The following is a 16,285-nucleotide window of genomic DNA, read 5'->3' as shown; positions in this document are numbered from 1 at the left end:
GAGTTATGTGACACAAAATAGTTAATAAATAACATTTCCCACACGTCTACTTTACATCAGCACAATTTTGGAAACAAAATTTTTTTTTGCTAGGAAGTTATAAGGGTTAAAATTTGACCAGCGATTTCTCATTTTTACAACGAAATTTACAAAACCATTTTTTTTAGGGACCACCTCACATTTGAAGTCAGTTTGAGGGGTCTATATGGCTGAAAATACCCAAAAGTGACACCATTCTAAAAACTGCACCCCTCAAGGTACTCAAAACCACATTCAAGAAGTTTATTAACCCTTTAGGTGCTTCACAGCAGCAGAAGCAACATGAAAGGAAAAAATGAACATTTAACTTTTTAGTCACAAAAATGATCTTTCAGCAACAATTTTTTTATTTTCCGAATGGTAAAAAGAGAAACTGAACCACGAAAGTTGTTGTCCAATTTATCCTGAGTACACCGATACCTCATATGTGGGGGTAAACCACTGTTTGGGCGCACGGCAGGGCTTGGAAGGGAAGGAGCGCCATTTGACTTTTTGAATGAAAAATTGGCTCCCCTCTTTAGCGGACACCATGTCACGTTTGAAGAGCCCCCGTGTGCCTAAAAATTGGAGCTCCCCCACAAGTGACCCCATTTTGGAAACTAGACGCCCCAAGGAACTTATCTAGATGCATAGTGAGCACTTTAAACCCCCAGGTGCTTCACAAATTGATCCGTAAAAATGAAAAAGTACTTTTTTTTCACAAAAAAATTATTTTAGCCTCAATTTTTTCATTTTCACATGGACAACAGGATAAAATGGATTCTAAAATTTGTTGAGCAATTTCTCCCGAGTACGCCGATACCTCATATGTGGGGGTAAACCACTGTTTGGGCACACGGCAGGGCTCGGAAGGGAAGGCGCGCCTTTTGACTTTTTGAATGGAAAATTAGCTCCAATTGTTAGCGGACACCATGTCGCGTTTGGAGAGCCCCTGTGTGCCTATGCATTGGAGCTCCCCCACAAGTGACCCCATTTTGGAAACTGGACCCCCCAAGGAACTTATATAGATGCCTAGTGAGCACTTTAAACCCCCAGGTGCTTCACAGAAGTTTATAATGCAGAGCCATGAAAATAAAAAATAATTTTTCTTTTCTCAAAAATGATTTTTTAGCCTGGAATTTCCTATTTTGCCAATGGTAATAGGAGAAATTGGACCACAAATGTTGTTGTCCAGTTTGTCCTGAGTACGCAGATACCCCATATGTGGGGGTAAACCACTGTTTGGGCGCACGGCAGGGCTCAGAAGGGAAGGCACGCCATTTGGCTTTTTAAATGGAAAATTAACTCCAATCATTAGCGGACACCATGTTGCGTTTGGAGAGCCCCTGTGTGCCTAAACATTGGAGATCCCCCACAAATGACCCCATTTTGGAAATTAGACCCCCAAAGGAACTAATCTAGATGTGTGGTGAGCACTTTGAACCCTCAAGTGCTTCACAGAAGTTTATAACGCAGAGCCATGAAAATAAAATAAAAAATTTCTTTTCTCAAAAATGATTTTTTAGCCCGCAATTTTTTATTTTCCCAAGGGTAACAGGAGAAATTTGACCCCAATATTTGTTGTCCAGTTTCTCCTGAGTACGGTGATACCCCATATGTGGGGGTAAACTACTATTTGGGCACTTGCCGGGGCTCGGAAGTGAAGTAGTGACGTTTTGAAATACAGACTTTGATGGAATGCTCTACGGGCGTCACGTTGCGTTTGCAGAGCCCCTGATGTGACTAAACAGTAGAAACCCCCCACAAGTCACCCCATTTCGGAAACTAGACCCCGAAATGAAATTATCTAGATATGTGGTGAGCACTTTCAACCCCCAAGTGCTTCACAGAAGTTTATAACGCAGAGCCGTGAAAATAATAAATACGTTTTCTTTCCTCAAAAATAATTTTTTAGCCCAGAATTTTTTATTTTCCCAAGGGTTACAGGGGAAATTGGACCCCAAAAGTTGTTGTCCAGTTTCTCCTGAGTAAGCTGATACCCCTTGTGTGGGGGTAAACCACTGTTTGGGCACACGTCGGGGCTCAGAAGGGAAGAAGTGACTTTTGAAATGCAGACTTTGATGGAATGGTCTGCGGACGTCACATTGCGTTTGCAGAGCCCCTGGTGTGCCTAAACAGTAGAAACCCCCCACAAGTGACCCCATTTTGGAAACTAGACCCCCCAAGGAACTTATCTAGATATGTGGTGAGCACTTTGAACCCCCAAGTGCTTTACAGAAGCTTATAACGCAGAGCCGTGAAAATAATAAATACGTTTTCTTTCCTCAAAAATAATTTTTTAGCCCAGAATTTTTTATTTTCCCAAGGGTTACAGGAGAAATTGGACCCCAAAAGTTGTTGTCCAGTTTCTCCTGAGTACGCCGATACCCCATGTGTGGGGGTAAACCACTGTTTGGGCACACGTCGGGGCTCAGAAGGGAAGTAGTGACTTTTGAAATGCAGACTTTGATGGAATGGTCTGCGGACGTCACATTGCGTTTGCAGAGCCCCTGGTGTGCCTAAACAGTAGAAACCCCCCACAAGTGACCCCATTTTGGAAACTAGACCCCCCAAGGAACTTATCTAGATATGTGGTGAGCACTTTGAACCCCCAAGTGCTTCACAGACGTTTACAACGCAGAGCCGTGAAAATAAAAAATCATTTTTCTTTCCTCAAAAATGATGTTTTAGCAAGCAATTTTTTATTTTCTCAAGGGTAACAGGAGAAATTTGACCCCAGTAATTGTTGCGCAGTTTGTCCTGAGTATGCTGTACCCCATATGTGGGGGTAAACCACTGTTTGGGCACACGTCGGGGCTCGGAAGTGAGGGAGCACCATTTGACTTATTGAATACAAGATTGGCTGGAATCAATGGTGGCGCCATGTTGCGTTTGGAGACCCCCTGATGTGCCTAAACAGTGGAAACCCCTCAATTCTAACTCCAACACTAACCCCAACACACCCCTAAACCTAATCCCAACTGTAGCCATAACCCTAATCACAACCCTAACCCCAACACACCCCTAACCACAACCCTAATTCCAACCCAACCCTAGCCCTAAGGCTATGTGCCAACGTTGCGGATTCGTATGAGATTTTTCAGCTCCATTTTACCGCGGATTTCCAGTGTTTTTTGTGCGGATTTCACCTGTGGATTCCTATTGAGGAACAGGTGTAAAACGCTGCGGAATCCGCACAAAGAATTGACATGCTGCGGAAAATACAACACAGCGTTTCCGCGCGGTATTTTCCGCACCATGGGCACAGCGGATTAGGTTTTCCATATGTTTACATGGTACTGTAAATCTGATGGAACACTGCTGCGAATCCGCAGCCAAATCCGCACCGTGTGCACATAGCCTAATTCTAAAGGTATGTGCACACGCTGCGGAAAACGCTGCGGATCCGCAGCAGTTTCCCATGAGTTTACAGTTCAATGTAAACCTATGGGAAACAAAAATCGCTGTACACATGCTGCGGAAAAACTGCACGGAAACGCAGCGGTTTACATTCCGCAGCATGTCACTTCTTTCTGCGGATTCCGCAGTGGTTTTACAACTGCTCCAATAGAAAATCGCAGTTGTAAAACTGCAGTGAAATGTGCAGAAAAACCGCGGTAAATCCACAGCGGTTTAGCACTGCGGATTTATCAAATCCTCTGCGGAAAAATCCGCAGAGGACCACAATACGTGTGCACATCCCGAACCCTAACCCTACCACTACCCCTAACCCTACCCCTACCCCTAACCCTACCCCTACCCCTAACCCTACCCCTAACCCTACCCCTAACCCTAACACTACCACTACCCCTAACCCTACCCCTACCCCTAACCCTACCCCTAACCCTAACCCTACCCCTAGTTCTTACCCCAACCTTAGTGGAAAAAAAAAATTATTATTTTTTTTTATTGTGCCTACCTATGGGGGTGACAAAGGGGGGGGTCATTTACTATTTTTTTTATTTTGATCACTGAGAGGCTATATCTCAGTGATCAAAATTCACTCTGGAACGAATCTGCCGGCCGGCAGATTCGGCGGGCGCACTGCACATGCGCCCGCCATTTTGGAAGATGGCGGCGCCCGGGAAAGAAGACGGACACCGGCAGGCTCGGTAAGTATAAGGGGGGGGGGGGATCAGGGCATGGGGGGGGGCGTCGGAGCACGGGGGGGAGGCGTCGGAGCATGGGGTGGGGGGCGTCGGAGCACGGATGAGGAACGGTGTGCGTGCGGGTGGATTGGAGCACGGGGTGGGGGATCGCTGTGCAGGGGGGTGGATCGGAGCACGGGGGGGGATCGCTGTACGGGGGGGGATCGGAGCACGGGGGGGTTTCATTGGAGCACGGGGGGTGTGATTGGAGCACGGGGGGAGCGGGCAGGAGGACGGGGGAGCGGAGCACAGGACGGAGGGGAGCGCTGCACAGATCGGGGGGCTGGGGGGGGCGATCGGTGGGGTGGGGTGGGTGCACATTAGTATTTCCAGCCATGGCCGATGATATTGCAGCATCGGCCATGGCTGGATTGTAATATTTCACCAGTTTTTTAGGTGAAATATTACAAATCGCTCTGATTGGCAGTTTCACTTTCAACAGCCAATCAGAGCGATCATAGCCACGGGGGGGTGAAGCCACCCCCCCTGGGCTAAACTACCACTCCCCCTGTCCCTGCAGATCGGGTGAAATGGGAGTTAACCCTTTCACCCGATCTGCAGGGACGCGATCTTTCTGTGACACAGCATATGCGTCACAGGTCGGATTGGCACCGACTTTCATGACGCATACGCTGTGTCACAGGTCGGGAAGGGGTTAATGATGTCCTGAGTCTCCCCCCGTACAGCTCCCCTATACACAGTATAATGCTCTCTTATACATAACATGATACCTCCTCACTGTAATGTACCCCCACACAGTATACTGACCCCTTAGTAGCCCCCAAACTGCTTGATGGCCCCATGACTGTGATAGCCCCTTCACTGTATTCCCCTAGATAGCCTCCATATAGTATAATGTGCCAGATAGTCCTTAATATAGTATAATACATTCCCCATAGGCCTGTATAGTTTAATGCATTCCCCATAGGCCTGTATAATGCATTCCCCATAGGCCTATATAGTATAATGCACTCCCCATAGGCCTTGATAGTATAATGCATTCCCCATAGGCAGCCTGTATAGTATAATGCACCCCCATAGACAACCAGTACAGTATATTGCACCCCCATAGGCAGCCAGTACAGTATAATGCACCCCCCATAGGCAGCCAGTACAGTATAATGCACCCCCATAGGCAGCCAGTACAGTATAATGCACCCCCATAGGCAGCCAGTATAGTATAATGCACCCCCATAGGCAGCCTGTATAGTATAATGCACCCCCATTAGGCAGCCAGTACAGTATAATGCATCCCTATTAGGCAGCCAGTGCAGTATAGTGCACCCCCATAGGCAGCCAGTACAGTATAGTGCACCCCCATAGGAAGCCTGCATAGTATAATGCACCTCCATAGACAGCCAGTACAGTATAATGCACCCCCATAGGCAGCCTGTACAGTATAATGCACTCCCATAGGCAGCCAGTACAGTATAATGCACCCCCATAGGCAGCCACTACAGTATAATGCACTCCCCATAGGCAGCCACTACAGTATAATGCACCCCCATAGGCAGCCAGTACAGTATAATGCACCCCCATAGGCAGCCAGTATTGTATAATGCACCCCCATAGGCAGACAGTACAGTATAATGCACCCCCATAGGTAGCCTGCATAGTATAATGCACCCCCATAGGCAGCCTGTACAGTATAATGCACCCCCATAGGCAGCCTGCATAGTATAATGCACCCCATAGGCAGCCAGTACATTATAATGCACCCCCATTAGGCAGACAGTACAATATAATGCATCCCCATTAGGCAGCCAGTACAGTATAATGCAGCCTCATAGGCAGCCTGCATATTACTGACATCATCGCGCCTGCTGTCAGTGTCGGTGATGTCAGACGCTGACAGGGGGATGATGGGAGAGGGAGCGTAACGCTCCTTCTCTCATTAATGCGATTAGCTGTTTCGACATCCAGCCGATACAGTTGACCCAGCGATACAGTTGACCCACCGGCCCCCCACGCCTCCTCAGGGGCCCCATAGCGGCCGAGTGTCAGAGCAGGGAAGTCGATTCTCCCTGCTCTGCCACAGAATGTAACTGTATCGGTGCAATGTGCTCGCCGATACAGTTACATAGCGTAGCTCCGGGTGGGCTCCCTCAGAGCGCGGGGCCCGGGGCCACCGCCCCCCTCTGCCTTCCCTGGTAGCTATGCTACTGGGTACATCTCTTATGGCAATGCTCTGAAGTAACAGAGGGACTTCTGAAGAAACAATTGAGAATTAGTGAGACGGATGAAAATAATTGGGAATACACAAATATGTTGAAATGTAGCTCACCGGATTGACCTGTTTGATATGTCTTGAGAACCCTTGTTTCCAGGCGGAAATCGATTGACTTGGCTAACTTTGACATTGGCAATAGGCTGTGAAGGTATTTATATTGATGTACAACAATGCATGGAGCACACTCCAGAACCATGATGCCAACTGTGCACTTCTGTCACAGACAATATACAATGTTAATTAATTCTCCCAAATTACTATGGTGCTTTATGGTGATGCATTACATGATCATTAAACAGGAAACCATTTGTGCAACTTACTTGCCATGTGCTAACGACTTTGGAGCTGCACATTTGGCTGTAAGAAAGCAGCCCAAAAATTCAACAGGCTTATATTTTTTCATATCAGATCAAGGGGTGACCCCATGAACTTTCATTAATTGCAACGTCATACGTGACGTCACAATCTTCACGTCACTCAAACATGTTACTGTATAATCTCAGATTTAAGGACAGATGGGCAACTGTCAGAATACCAAGTAGAATAAATCCACCATATTGGAGAACAGACTTCTGATGAGACAGGTATATCTGTTATAAAGGCTACAGTGATATGGAGAATCATGAACAGGTAGTAACAGGTCATCAGGATTTTCACATGGTTGAAAAGAACAAGATAAAGCTCCGTGTTTACATTCTTGTCTGCAAGGGAATATTGTACAGAAAAGAGGACCATTAAACTTGCTTAAGATTTACACTATGTAATTAGCATAGATAACGAGTAACAAGCCCTTCCACCTCATGTGCAAACAGTTCTCGACCAGCAATAAGGAAAATACAAAAAAGGCTCTATTTCTTCATATACATACCGTATATACTTGTGTATAAGCTGAGTTTTTCAGCCCCCTATTTTGGCTGAAAAAGACCCACCTCGGCTTATACACGAGTCACGGTCCCAGTGCGGAGGTCCCTGCAGCCTCGGTAAGTATTCCCGGTGGCTGCTGACAGGGCTGGCAGTCGGCATTGGCACTGGAACAAGTGCCGGTGTCCTGAACAGGAAGGGACACCAGCACGCTATGGTGGCCAAGGTGCCTGTGCTTCCGCTTGCTCAGGACCCTGGCACTTGAGGTATTCACCTGTCCCCGTTCCACCGCCGTGCTGTGTCTTCTGCGTCCTCTGGCTGTGACGTTCAGGTCAGAGGGCGCGATGACGTGGTTAGTGTGCGCGCCGCCCTCTGCCTGGACAGTCACTGCAGAGAGCCGGCGACGCTGAGGAGCATGGGCCAGTGACGAGAGGTGAGTATGTCATTTTTTTTTATTGCAGCAGCAGCAATATAGGATATAATCATATCAGCATAAACTGCACTGATATGATGCAGCATTATATGGGGCCATCACCAACCTTTATAGAGCATTATATGGGGCATAGTTTTCTATGGAGCATCTTATCGGGCCATCATTAACCTTTGTGGAGCATTATATGGGGCATATTTTTTTTATGGAGCAATCATCAACCTTTATGAGGTATTATATTCGACATATTTTTCTATGGAGCATCTTATGGGGCCTTCATCAAACTTTATGGAGCATTATATGGAGCATATTTTTCTATGAAGCATCTTATGGGGCTATCATCAACCTTTATGCAGCATTATAAGGGGCATATTTTTCTATGGAGCATCTTATGGGGCCATCATCAACCTTTATGCAGCATTATATGGGGCGTATTTTTTTTGGTGCTTTTACCAGGAGCTGCTGCATTTCCCACCCTAGGCTTATACTCGAGTCAATAAGTTTTGCCAGTTTTTTAGTGGCAAATTAGGTGTCTCGGCTTATACTCGGGTCGACTTATACTCGAGTATATACGAATAATTAACAAGAATCAGGGATACCTCCTAATAAAGTTATAGTAGTTATTATTTAGATTCTTTATTGTACGTATATATATGTATATATATATATAACTCATATATTGTACTAGGAGGTAAAAATGCCTGAAAGGACAGCCGGTTATGCAAGCAATAACCTCACGAAAACGAAAAGAAGACCGACCAGAAACGTCCAAAATACTGTAAGAATAAAATATATAATTTTTATTATAGTAGTATACAATAAATTAAGTACTTTTTATTTACTATATGTACAGCTCTTGTGATCTCATTGTTCTTAAAAAAACTGATTCAATAAAAATTATATATTTTATTCTTACAGTATTTTGGACGTTTCTGGTCGGTCTTCTTTTAGTTTTCGTGAGGTTATCGAGTATATACGGTATATATATATTTTTAAAAATGGAAAGGCCCAACACCAACAGATGAAGCATCTACTTCCAAGTAGGTTTAGATCGGTATTTTCCCAAACTCCAAACCTCATGGCCCCCAACAGGTTTTGAGGTTTTCCTTAGTGTTGCACACGTGAGAGAAATTGTGGAAATTTCTGATGCATTGATAATAATTCCACCACCAGAGACCAGATGTAGAAAGACATCAACTAAGGAATGTGCTCCTCAGACCATTTGGGGGCATCACAACCTTGGACCAGACCTCATTCGCAGGATAATAAAGCTTTCACACTCCTTATTTATGATCGGTATCAATATTTACAGCTACAACTGTTTCTCCCTTTCCCATACTAATAGTATCGCTTCACGCCACTTGTCTTATCTATTGCATTATTCCTGTGCGTATAAATATGTGACTCTTGAGATTTTGTGTTATTCTATGCTTGATGAAGAGACCTGATGAGGCTTGATGAGTAGTCTTGAAAGCTGCCATTTTTTATCATCTTTTCAGTTAGCCATTAAAAGGTATCAACCACTAAAGACTCTCAAATTTCAATATTTTTCTATCTACTGACTAACAAGGTACATAAATATATATTTTTTTCTGTATAATCTTTATTGGCCTACATAATTTTCAGCTTTGATTTGGCCATGAATCAACTTAGATCGTTCAATAGAAGACAGATCAGAGGTATAGACCTGAGACATCAGACATGCTCAGTCGTTGACTTTCCTGATATCTTTTAGTCGTTTTATATGTACGGTGTACAACACAGAGGTTGTAGAAGCCTCATAGTCACCATTTTTCAACAAAAAACCTTAAATGCTTGAATTGTTTTGTTATTTTGGCTAGGAAACCATTTTTATATAAGTAGAAACAAAATCAGCATTCTAGTGATTTCCAAACATGGCAACAAATATATCAGAAGGAAACACCTATGGTTGGGAGACCAACAACAAAATGATCTAACGGCAAGAGATGCACAGAAGAAAACTTCTGCATGGACGGATTGCCAGTTTAAAAGAATAGCATTCTGTACTGCAAGTGAATATGGGTGTCACATGTCAAGCCTTTAAGGGTCAATCAGTATCTAGACAAACCATCAGAAGGTGTTTGCACAACATTGGGCTACGAGACAGATGTTCAGCTTCATATGTTCCATTGATCTCATTGCTATGCTCTCAAAAACTTTCATGTTTCACGGCAAAAAGGCAATAGAGACTGGAATGGAGATCTATCCTCTTCAGAAATGAGCCTCGCTTTGTCTCCAAGATATATGATAGCCAGAGATTGCTATGAAGATCACGTGGAAAGCACGATGAAAAGGCATTTACAAGAGAACATTACACCGGTTCTACTCCCGGGATAATGGTGTGTGGTGGAAAAATGTACGGTAGCCCATACTCTCTAGTTCTGGTTCCAGGTACATTAATTAACATTAATAGCAGCTCAGTGTTACATTGATTTGGTTGTAGAAGCAGAGGTGCGGTCATTTCTCTAAAGTGTTCCAGGACCGGTTCTTTTCAACACAATGCCAAGCTGTATGTTGCTTACAACCATGGCATGTTGTGTCTCCAGACGTGTCTCCTTTCAAACACATCTGGGACGACAGTGGTCGGCATGTACAAAATGAGCTGCCAGACACGGATCTTGATGCTTTGCCCAAGTGCATTCGGCTTGGTAGAATATTCCTCAGACAACCATTAATTGCCTCATTAGCAGCCAGGGAGTGTAAGTGCAGGGATTTCTCTGCTTCGTGCTCTTACTCTCTACTGAATAAATTGAGATATTTCAAAAATGTTGTTTTTATTTTTTCATAATTTGCATATTAGTAACATGATTATCGATCCTATGATATTCATAATTACACAACTTTTCCTTCTTGGTATTGCAATTCTAATGTTGAAGAGCGTATTTTATGTATAATAAGAAAAGTGATCAACCAAATAATGGGGCTGGAAATCGTGGCTTGCAGAGAACATTGGTGCAAATTCTTTTTCAGATCCCCTGGTGCCCCCCATATTTGTAAACTCATGACGGAAGACAATGTTTCCTTTTTTTTGTCATCACATGTAAAGAAATATAAAGGACTCCTATATTTGTATCCACACCTTATCTTTTTCTATTCCCTTATATTAAAAATAAATCGATAGAAAAAGACATATGCAAATCTAGCCCTACAATTGCTCCAAAACTATGGTTTAGTTTATTTTGCACCCTTTTATAAAAAAAAACAAAAACGCTAAGCACCCTATGTTTTTAATGTTTACAGCATGTACTCATTATTGCAATGGGCTGAATCATTGTTTATGTATATATTTGTGCACGTGTGCATTAATTTAAAGGTCCCCTTTGCCCTCCAATCCAGCAGCATTCAGCTATGTGTGATTAAATTCCCTCTCTAACCAGCCCCGTATAACATAATTCAGTTAAATAAATGCTTTAAAAAAGTATTTATAACCTTCGCTTTTCCTATGCTAATGAAGACTTTGACTAGTTGATGGGGCGTTAGTTCCCCAAACTAGTCAGCCCTCTTTCCATGTTATCACACCCCCTGTAGGCGTGATAACATAATTTGCACGAGCTTGCCACATCGCTGCTCATGCAAATCTGTGCATGCACGCCACTCATTCCGACAGCGTCCCTGTGTCTCTAAAGCCGGGTATTCTCTTCCCAGCTTCAGACACTACCACTGTGCATAACTGGAAGACATCTTCTGGACGTGCGCAGTGTGCGCCTCTGAAGCCGGGAAGCCTACACCTGGCTTCAGAGACGCACTGCACATGACCAGTTGCCATCTTCTGAACTTCCGGACATGCGCAGTGCACATCTCTGAAGCTGGGAAGTGAAAACCAAGCTCCAGAGACACAGGGACGCTGCCGGAGTGAGTGGTGCCGGTGCGTTAATTTGCATGAGCTGACGATAAACATGGACTTACTGGCATCAACAGAGAAGTGAAAACAGAAGAGCTCAACTTGGTGACTAAGGCTACGTTCACATTAGCGTTGTGCGCCGCTGCGTCGGCGACAACGCACGCAAAAACGCGCCAAAACGCACGCAAAAACGCTGCATTTTGCGACGCATGCGTCGTTTTTTGCCGAAATTTGGATGCAAGAAAAATGCAACTTGTTGCGTTTTCTTGGTCCGACGCTTGCGGCAAAAAAGACGCATGCGTCACACAACGCAACAAACAAAAACGCATGCGTCCCCCATGTTAAATATAGGGGCGCATGATGCATGCGTCGCCGCTGCGTCGCCCGACTCAAACTAGCATAACGCTAATGTGAACGTTACCTAACATCATAATTTACTAGCTGCTTTGATGTCTCCTGTTGCCACCTCTGTCTTAGTCAGTTGATGACTGAGTTTTACTGTAAATTGTCCATAAAGGTTATGTTATAAAATGTACAATCACAGATTAAAATTAATAGAATTTCAATGCACTATTATTGAAAAATATTAAGGGGAACTTGTCACTTGCAAAGATGCTATTAACCTGCAGATATGGGGTTAATCTGCAGGTTAATAGCATTCTGAACCTACCTGGCAGGGCACTTAGAGCTACGTTGCTGGGAGGAAATTAACTTTATTTCTCCTGGTAGCATTCTGATTTCGGTCACCGGCGTGATGCTGCTGTGGGTTCAATCACTGATCTGTATATAGAGAGAGGTGGCTGTAACTGTGCACCGCCCCTGTGACTGACAATGGAACATTATCTGGAGGAATAAAGTTAATTTCCTACCTGCAGTGGTGGTCCAAGTGCTGGCGCTGAGCAGGTTCAGAATGCTAGTAACCTGCAGATTGACACCATATTTGCATGTTTATAGCGTTTTATCACATGACAGGTTCCCATTTAATTTGTTTGTATTTTTTTCATGGCAGATGACTGTGCCAGGAGCTCTGAGGAACTTCTGATATTTACAGATTTTAAAGAAGATGATAATGGTATCACACCAGATATGTATGAAGAAAATGCTATTACCACCGATATGCTTCCATCCTTTCACACCAAAGATCTAACACCTGATCATTTTCGACAGCTCTTAACTTCTGATTCATCTTTTGTTACACAAAATATAAGTCACCAAAGGGATTTTGAAAATCAAAGCGCTCACACACTGGACAAACAATTTTCATGTTTAGAATGTGGGAAATGTTTTAAATATAAATTCTATCTTGTTAAACATCAGAGAAGTCACAGCGGAGAGAAACAGTTTTTGTGTTCAGAATGTGGGAAATGTTTTAGCCATAAATCAAAGCTTCTTAGACATCAAAGAACTCATACAGGGGAAAAGCCATTTTCATGTTCACATTGTGGTAAATGTTGCTCTCAGAAATCAGATCTTATCAAACATCAGAGAATTCACACAGGGGAGAAGCCATTTTCATGTTCAGAATGTAGGAAATGTTTTAATCAGACATCAGATCTTGTTAAACATCACAGGATTCATACAGGGGAGAAGCCATACTTATGTTCAGAATGTGGAAAGTGTTTTACCCGAACTTCAGATCTTTCTAAACATAAGAGAATTCACAGAAAGTAGAAGCCATTTTAATGTTCAGAATGTGGGAAATGTTTTAAAGGGAACTGGTCGTGTTCGATAGCTATTTGCCTGCAGATATAGGGTTAATCCGCAGGAAAGCGCAGTCGAAAGATGCCCGGTTGCAGCATTGAAAGCATACAGGGGAACTGGCGTAGATACAGTTGATTTTAGTGCGGAAGCTGGGCACCTTTCTAACACTGTTTACCTGCAGAATAGCTCTATATCTCCAGGTAAATAGTGTTATCTGACTTTACTGGTTCCATTTAAACAGGATTCAGATCTTGTTGGACATCACAGAATTCACACAGGGAAAGAAATCAAATCTTGCTAAATACCTGAGAATGCAACAGTGAAGCACGGTGAAGGTTCATTGCATGTTTGGGACTACATATCAGTATAGGGAGCTGTTGATTTAGTCAAGATTTATTATGTTCTCAGTGCTGAGAAAAACAGGCAGATACTTCTCCATCATGTAATACCATCAGGGAGACATCTGATTGGCTCCAGATTTATTCTGCAGCAGGACAACAAACCCAAACATCTAGCCAATGTCATTAAGAACTATCTTTCGCATTGAGAAGAACAAGGAGTCCTGGAAGTGATGATATGGCCAATCAGAGCCCTGATCTCAACATCATCGAGTCTCTCTTGGATTACATGAAGAGACAAAAGGATAGTCTCAAGCGAAATCCACAGATCTGTGGTTAGATCTCAGTAATGTTTGGAGCAACCTGCCTGTCGAGTTCCTGCAAAAACTGTAAGCAAGTGTATCTTGTAGAACTGATGCTTGAATGCTATTTTGAAGGCAAAGGGCGGTCATAACAAATATTGATGGAATTTAATTTCTCTTTTGTGCATTCACATTCACTTCTTGTTAATTTATACAAATAAACTATTGCCACTTTTATTTTCAAAATCTTGCTTACATTGCAGCACTTTTTTCTGCACCTGCCTAAAGCGTTTCCACAGCACTATATTTCATAAGGTGTTGGCATACCGGCCTGTGCTTATGGGATAGCTTCTCACATATGCTGAAAAAATGGGATCAGTGCCTACTGGAGTCTTTGTTTACCTTAGACACCAAAGGCTCCGGACCTGGTTATCTGTTGTATTGATTTGTGGTAAGGAATGACAATTTGTATTTTGGAATGAAGAGGGATGTTTCACAGGTGGATGGCTGTTAAGCTGGACATACAGTGGGTACGGAAAGTGTTCATACCCCTTTAAATTTTTCACTCTTAGTTTCATTGCAGCCATTTGGTAAATTAAAAAAAATATATCTCATTAATGTACACTCTGCACCACATCTTGACTGGAAAAAAACAGAAATGTAATTTTTGCAAATTTATTAAAAAAGAAAAACTGAAATATCACATGGTTATAAGTATTCAGACCCTTTGCTCAGTGTTGAGTAGAAGCACCCTTTTGAGCTAGTACAGCCCTTCTTGGGAATTATGCAACAAGTTTTTCACACCTGGATTTGGGGATACTCTGTATAACGCTACACGGGGGTGAGATGACGAGACGTAGTGAACCCAATAGTGGACCCTCTGGGTCACGGTCCCAGAGCCCCCCAGGGCGAGCAAACCTGATAGATGCACCCCCTATACAGGGAGTGTTAGGAGCAGGCCCAAGGAGGATGGAACCGCAACTGCCGGAGCCAAAGGGACGACTGGGTGAAGCAGCGGAGCAGGAACGCAGAGGAAGACGAGGCGGAGAGCTGAAAAGGAAAAACACTAATGTTAGGATAAGGCAGAACCAGGAACCAGCAGGAACAGGGAACAGAGGAAAACCGGAGGAACAGGGAGAAACCGGAGAAACGGAACCCAGAAAGGAATCCTCAGGATGGGCCCAAATACGATGCTGGCGCTAGCAGGAACGCTACAGCGAAGATACACAGGCGCTTACCTGTGGAAGCGCCGAACAGAAATACCCGGTGGGCGCCGCCATTTTGGAGGCGGAGCCACCGGGTCACAACCTCCCAGCAGGCAGAGCGGCGGAAGAGGCCCTACGGCGCATGCGCGGACCGCAGATGCGCCGAGAAGCAGAGAAGCCGAGCCGACCAGAAGGAGGAGGGACGTTGGGAGTGCGCCGGCCGGACAGGTAAGTATCGGTGATCGTGACAGTACCCCCTTTCTTACTCCCCCTTCTTTTAGAGCTGGAAAGAAACCTTCAAAATATGGGGTGCATTGATGTTCTCTCGAGGTTCCCAAGATCTCTCTTCAGGACCAAATCCCTTCTAGTCAATAAGAAATAGCGTTCGGCCTTTAACTGTCTTTTGAGCTAAAATATCCCTCACCTCGAACTGATCGTGACAAAAGATGACGAAGAGTGAAAACGATTAAATACAGCAGGTTTAAGGAGCGAGACATGAAAGGCATTAGGCACACGCAAAGAAGCTGGTAATTTTAACTTATATGCCACCTCATTGATTCGGCTAGAAATTTCGAAAGGACCAATGTAGCGAGGACCTAATTTATGAGAAGGGATTTTTAGCCTAATGTACCGAGAGGAGAGCCAAACCTTATCCCCCGGTAGATATGGAGGAGCATCTAGTCGTCTTTTATCTGCAAACCTTTTCATACGATCAGTAGCCTTTAGAAGTGACTCCTTAGTCTCTAGCCAAATCTTGGAGAACTCCAGGGACAGAGAATCAGCCGCCGGTATGCCTGAAGTGCTGGAAATGGGAAAAGGAATGCCAGGGTGTTGCCCAAAGACCACAAAGAAAGGAGATTTAGAAGAAGATTCATTAGGATGATTGTTATAGGCAAATTCCGCCCATGGAAGCAAGGAAACCCAATCGTTATGATGAGCATTGGAGAAATGTCGTAGATAGGATGTGCTAATTTGATTGACGCGCTCCACTTGGCCATTAGACTGAGGATGATAAGCGGAGGAGAAATCCAGAGTTACCTTCATTAAGCCACACAGCTCTCCAGAATCGAGCCGTGAACTGGACTCCTCGATCCGAAACAATATGAAGAGGGAAGCCGTGAAGTCGGAAGATGTGGCGGATGAAGATCTTCGCCAGTTCGGGAGCAGATGGCAAACCAGATAAGGGTATG

General features: G+C 44.1%; 1 protein-coding gene across 1 annotated transcript in view; it reads left to right on the top strand.

Moving 5' to 3' along the window:
• The window catches only part of LOC138666625 (uncharacterized), a 119,158-nt gene that overhangs the window by 76,711 nt on the left and 26,162 nt on the right, over positions 1-16,285 (top strand). Inside the window, 1 exon segment of the mRNA XM_069754821.1 lies at positions 12,559-13,298. Coding sequence (XP_069610922.1) covers positions 12,559-13,298 — 740 coding nt within the window.

The sequence above is a fragment of the Ranitomeya imitator genome, chromosome 2, assembly GCF_032444005.1.
Source record: "Ranitomeya imitator isolate aRanImi1 chromosome 2, aRanImi1.pri, whole genome shotgun sequence".
In the NCBI taxonomy this organism is placed as follows: Eukaryota; Metazoa; Chordata; class Amphibia; order Anura; family Dendrobatidae; genus Ranitomeya; species Ranitomeya imitator.
The sequence above is the reverse complement of the archived record's forward strand: the minus strand, read 5'-3'. Positions and strand labels throughout refer to the sequence as shown.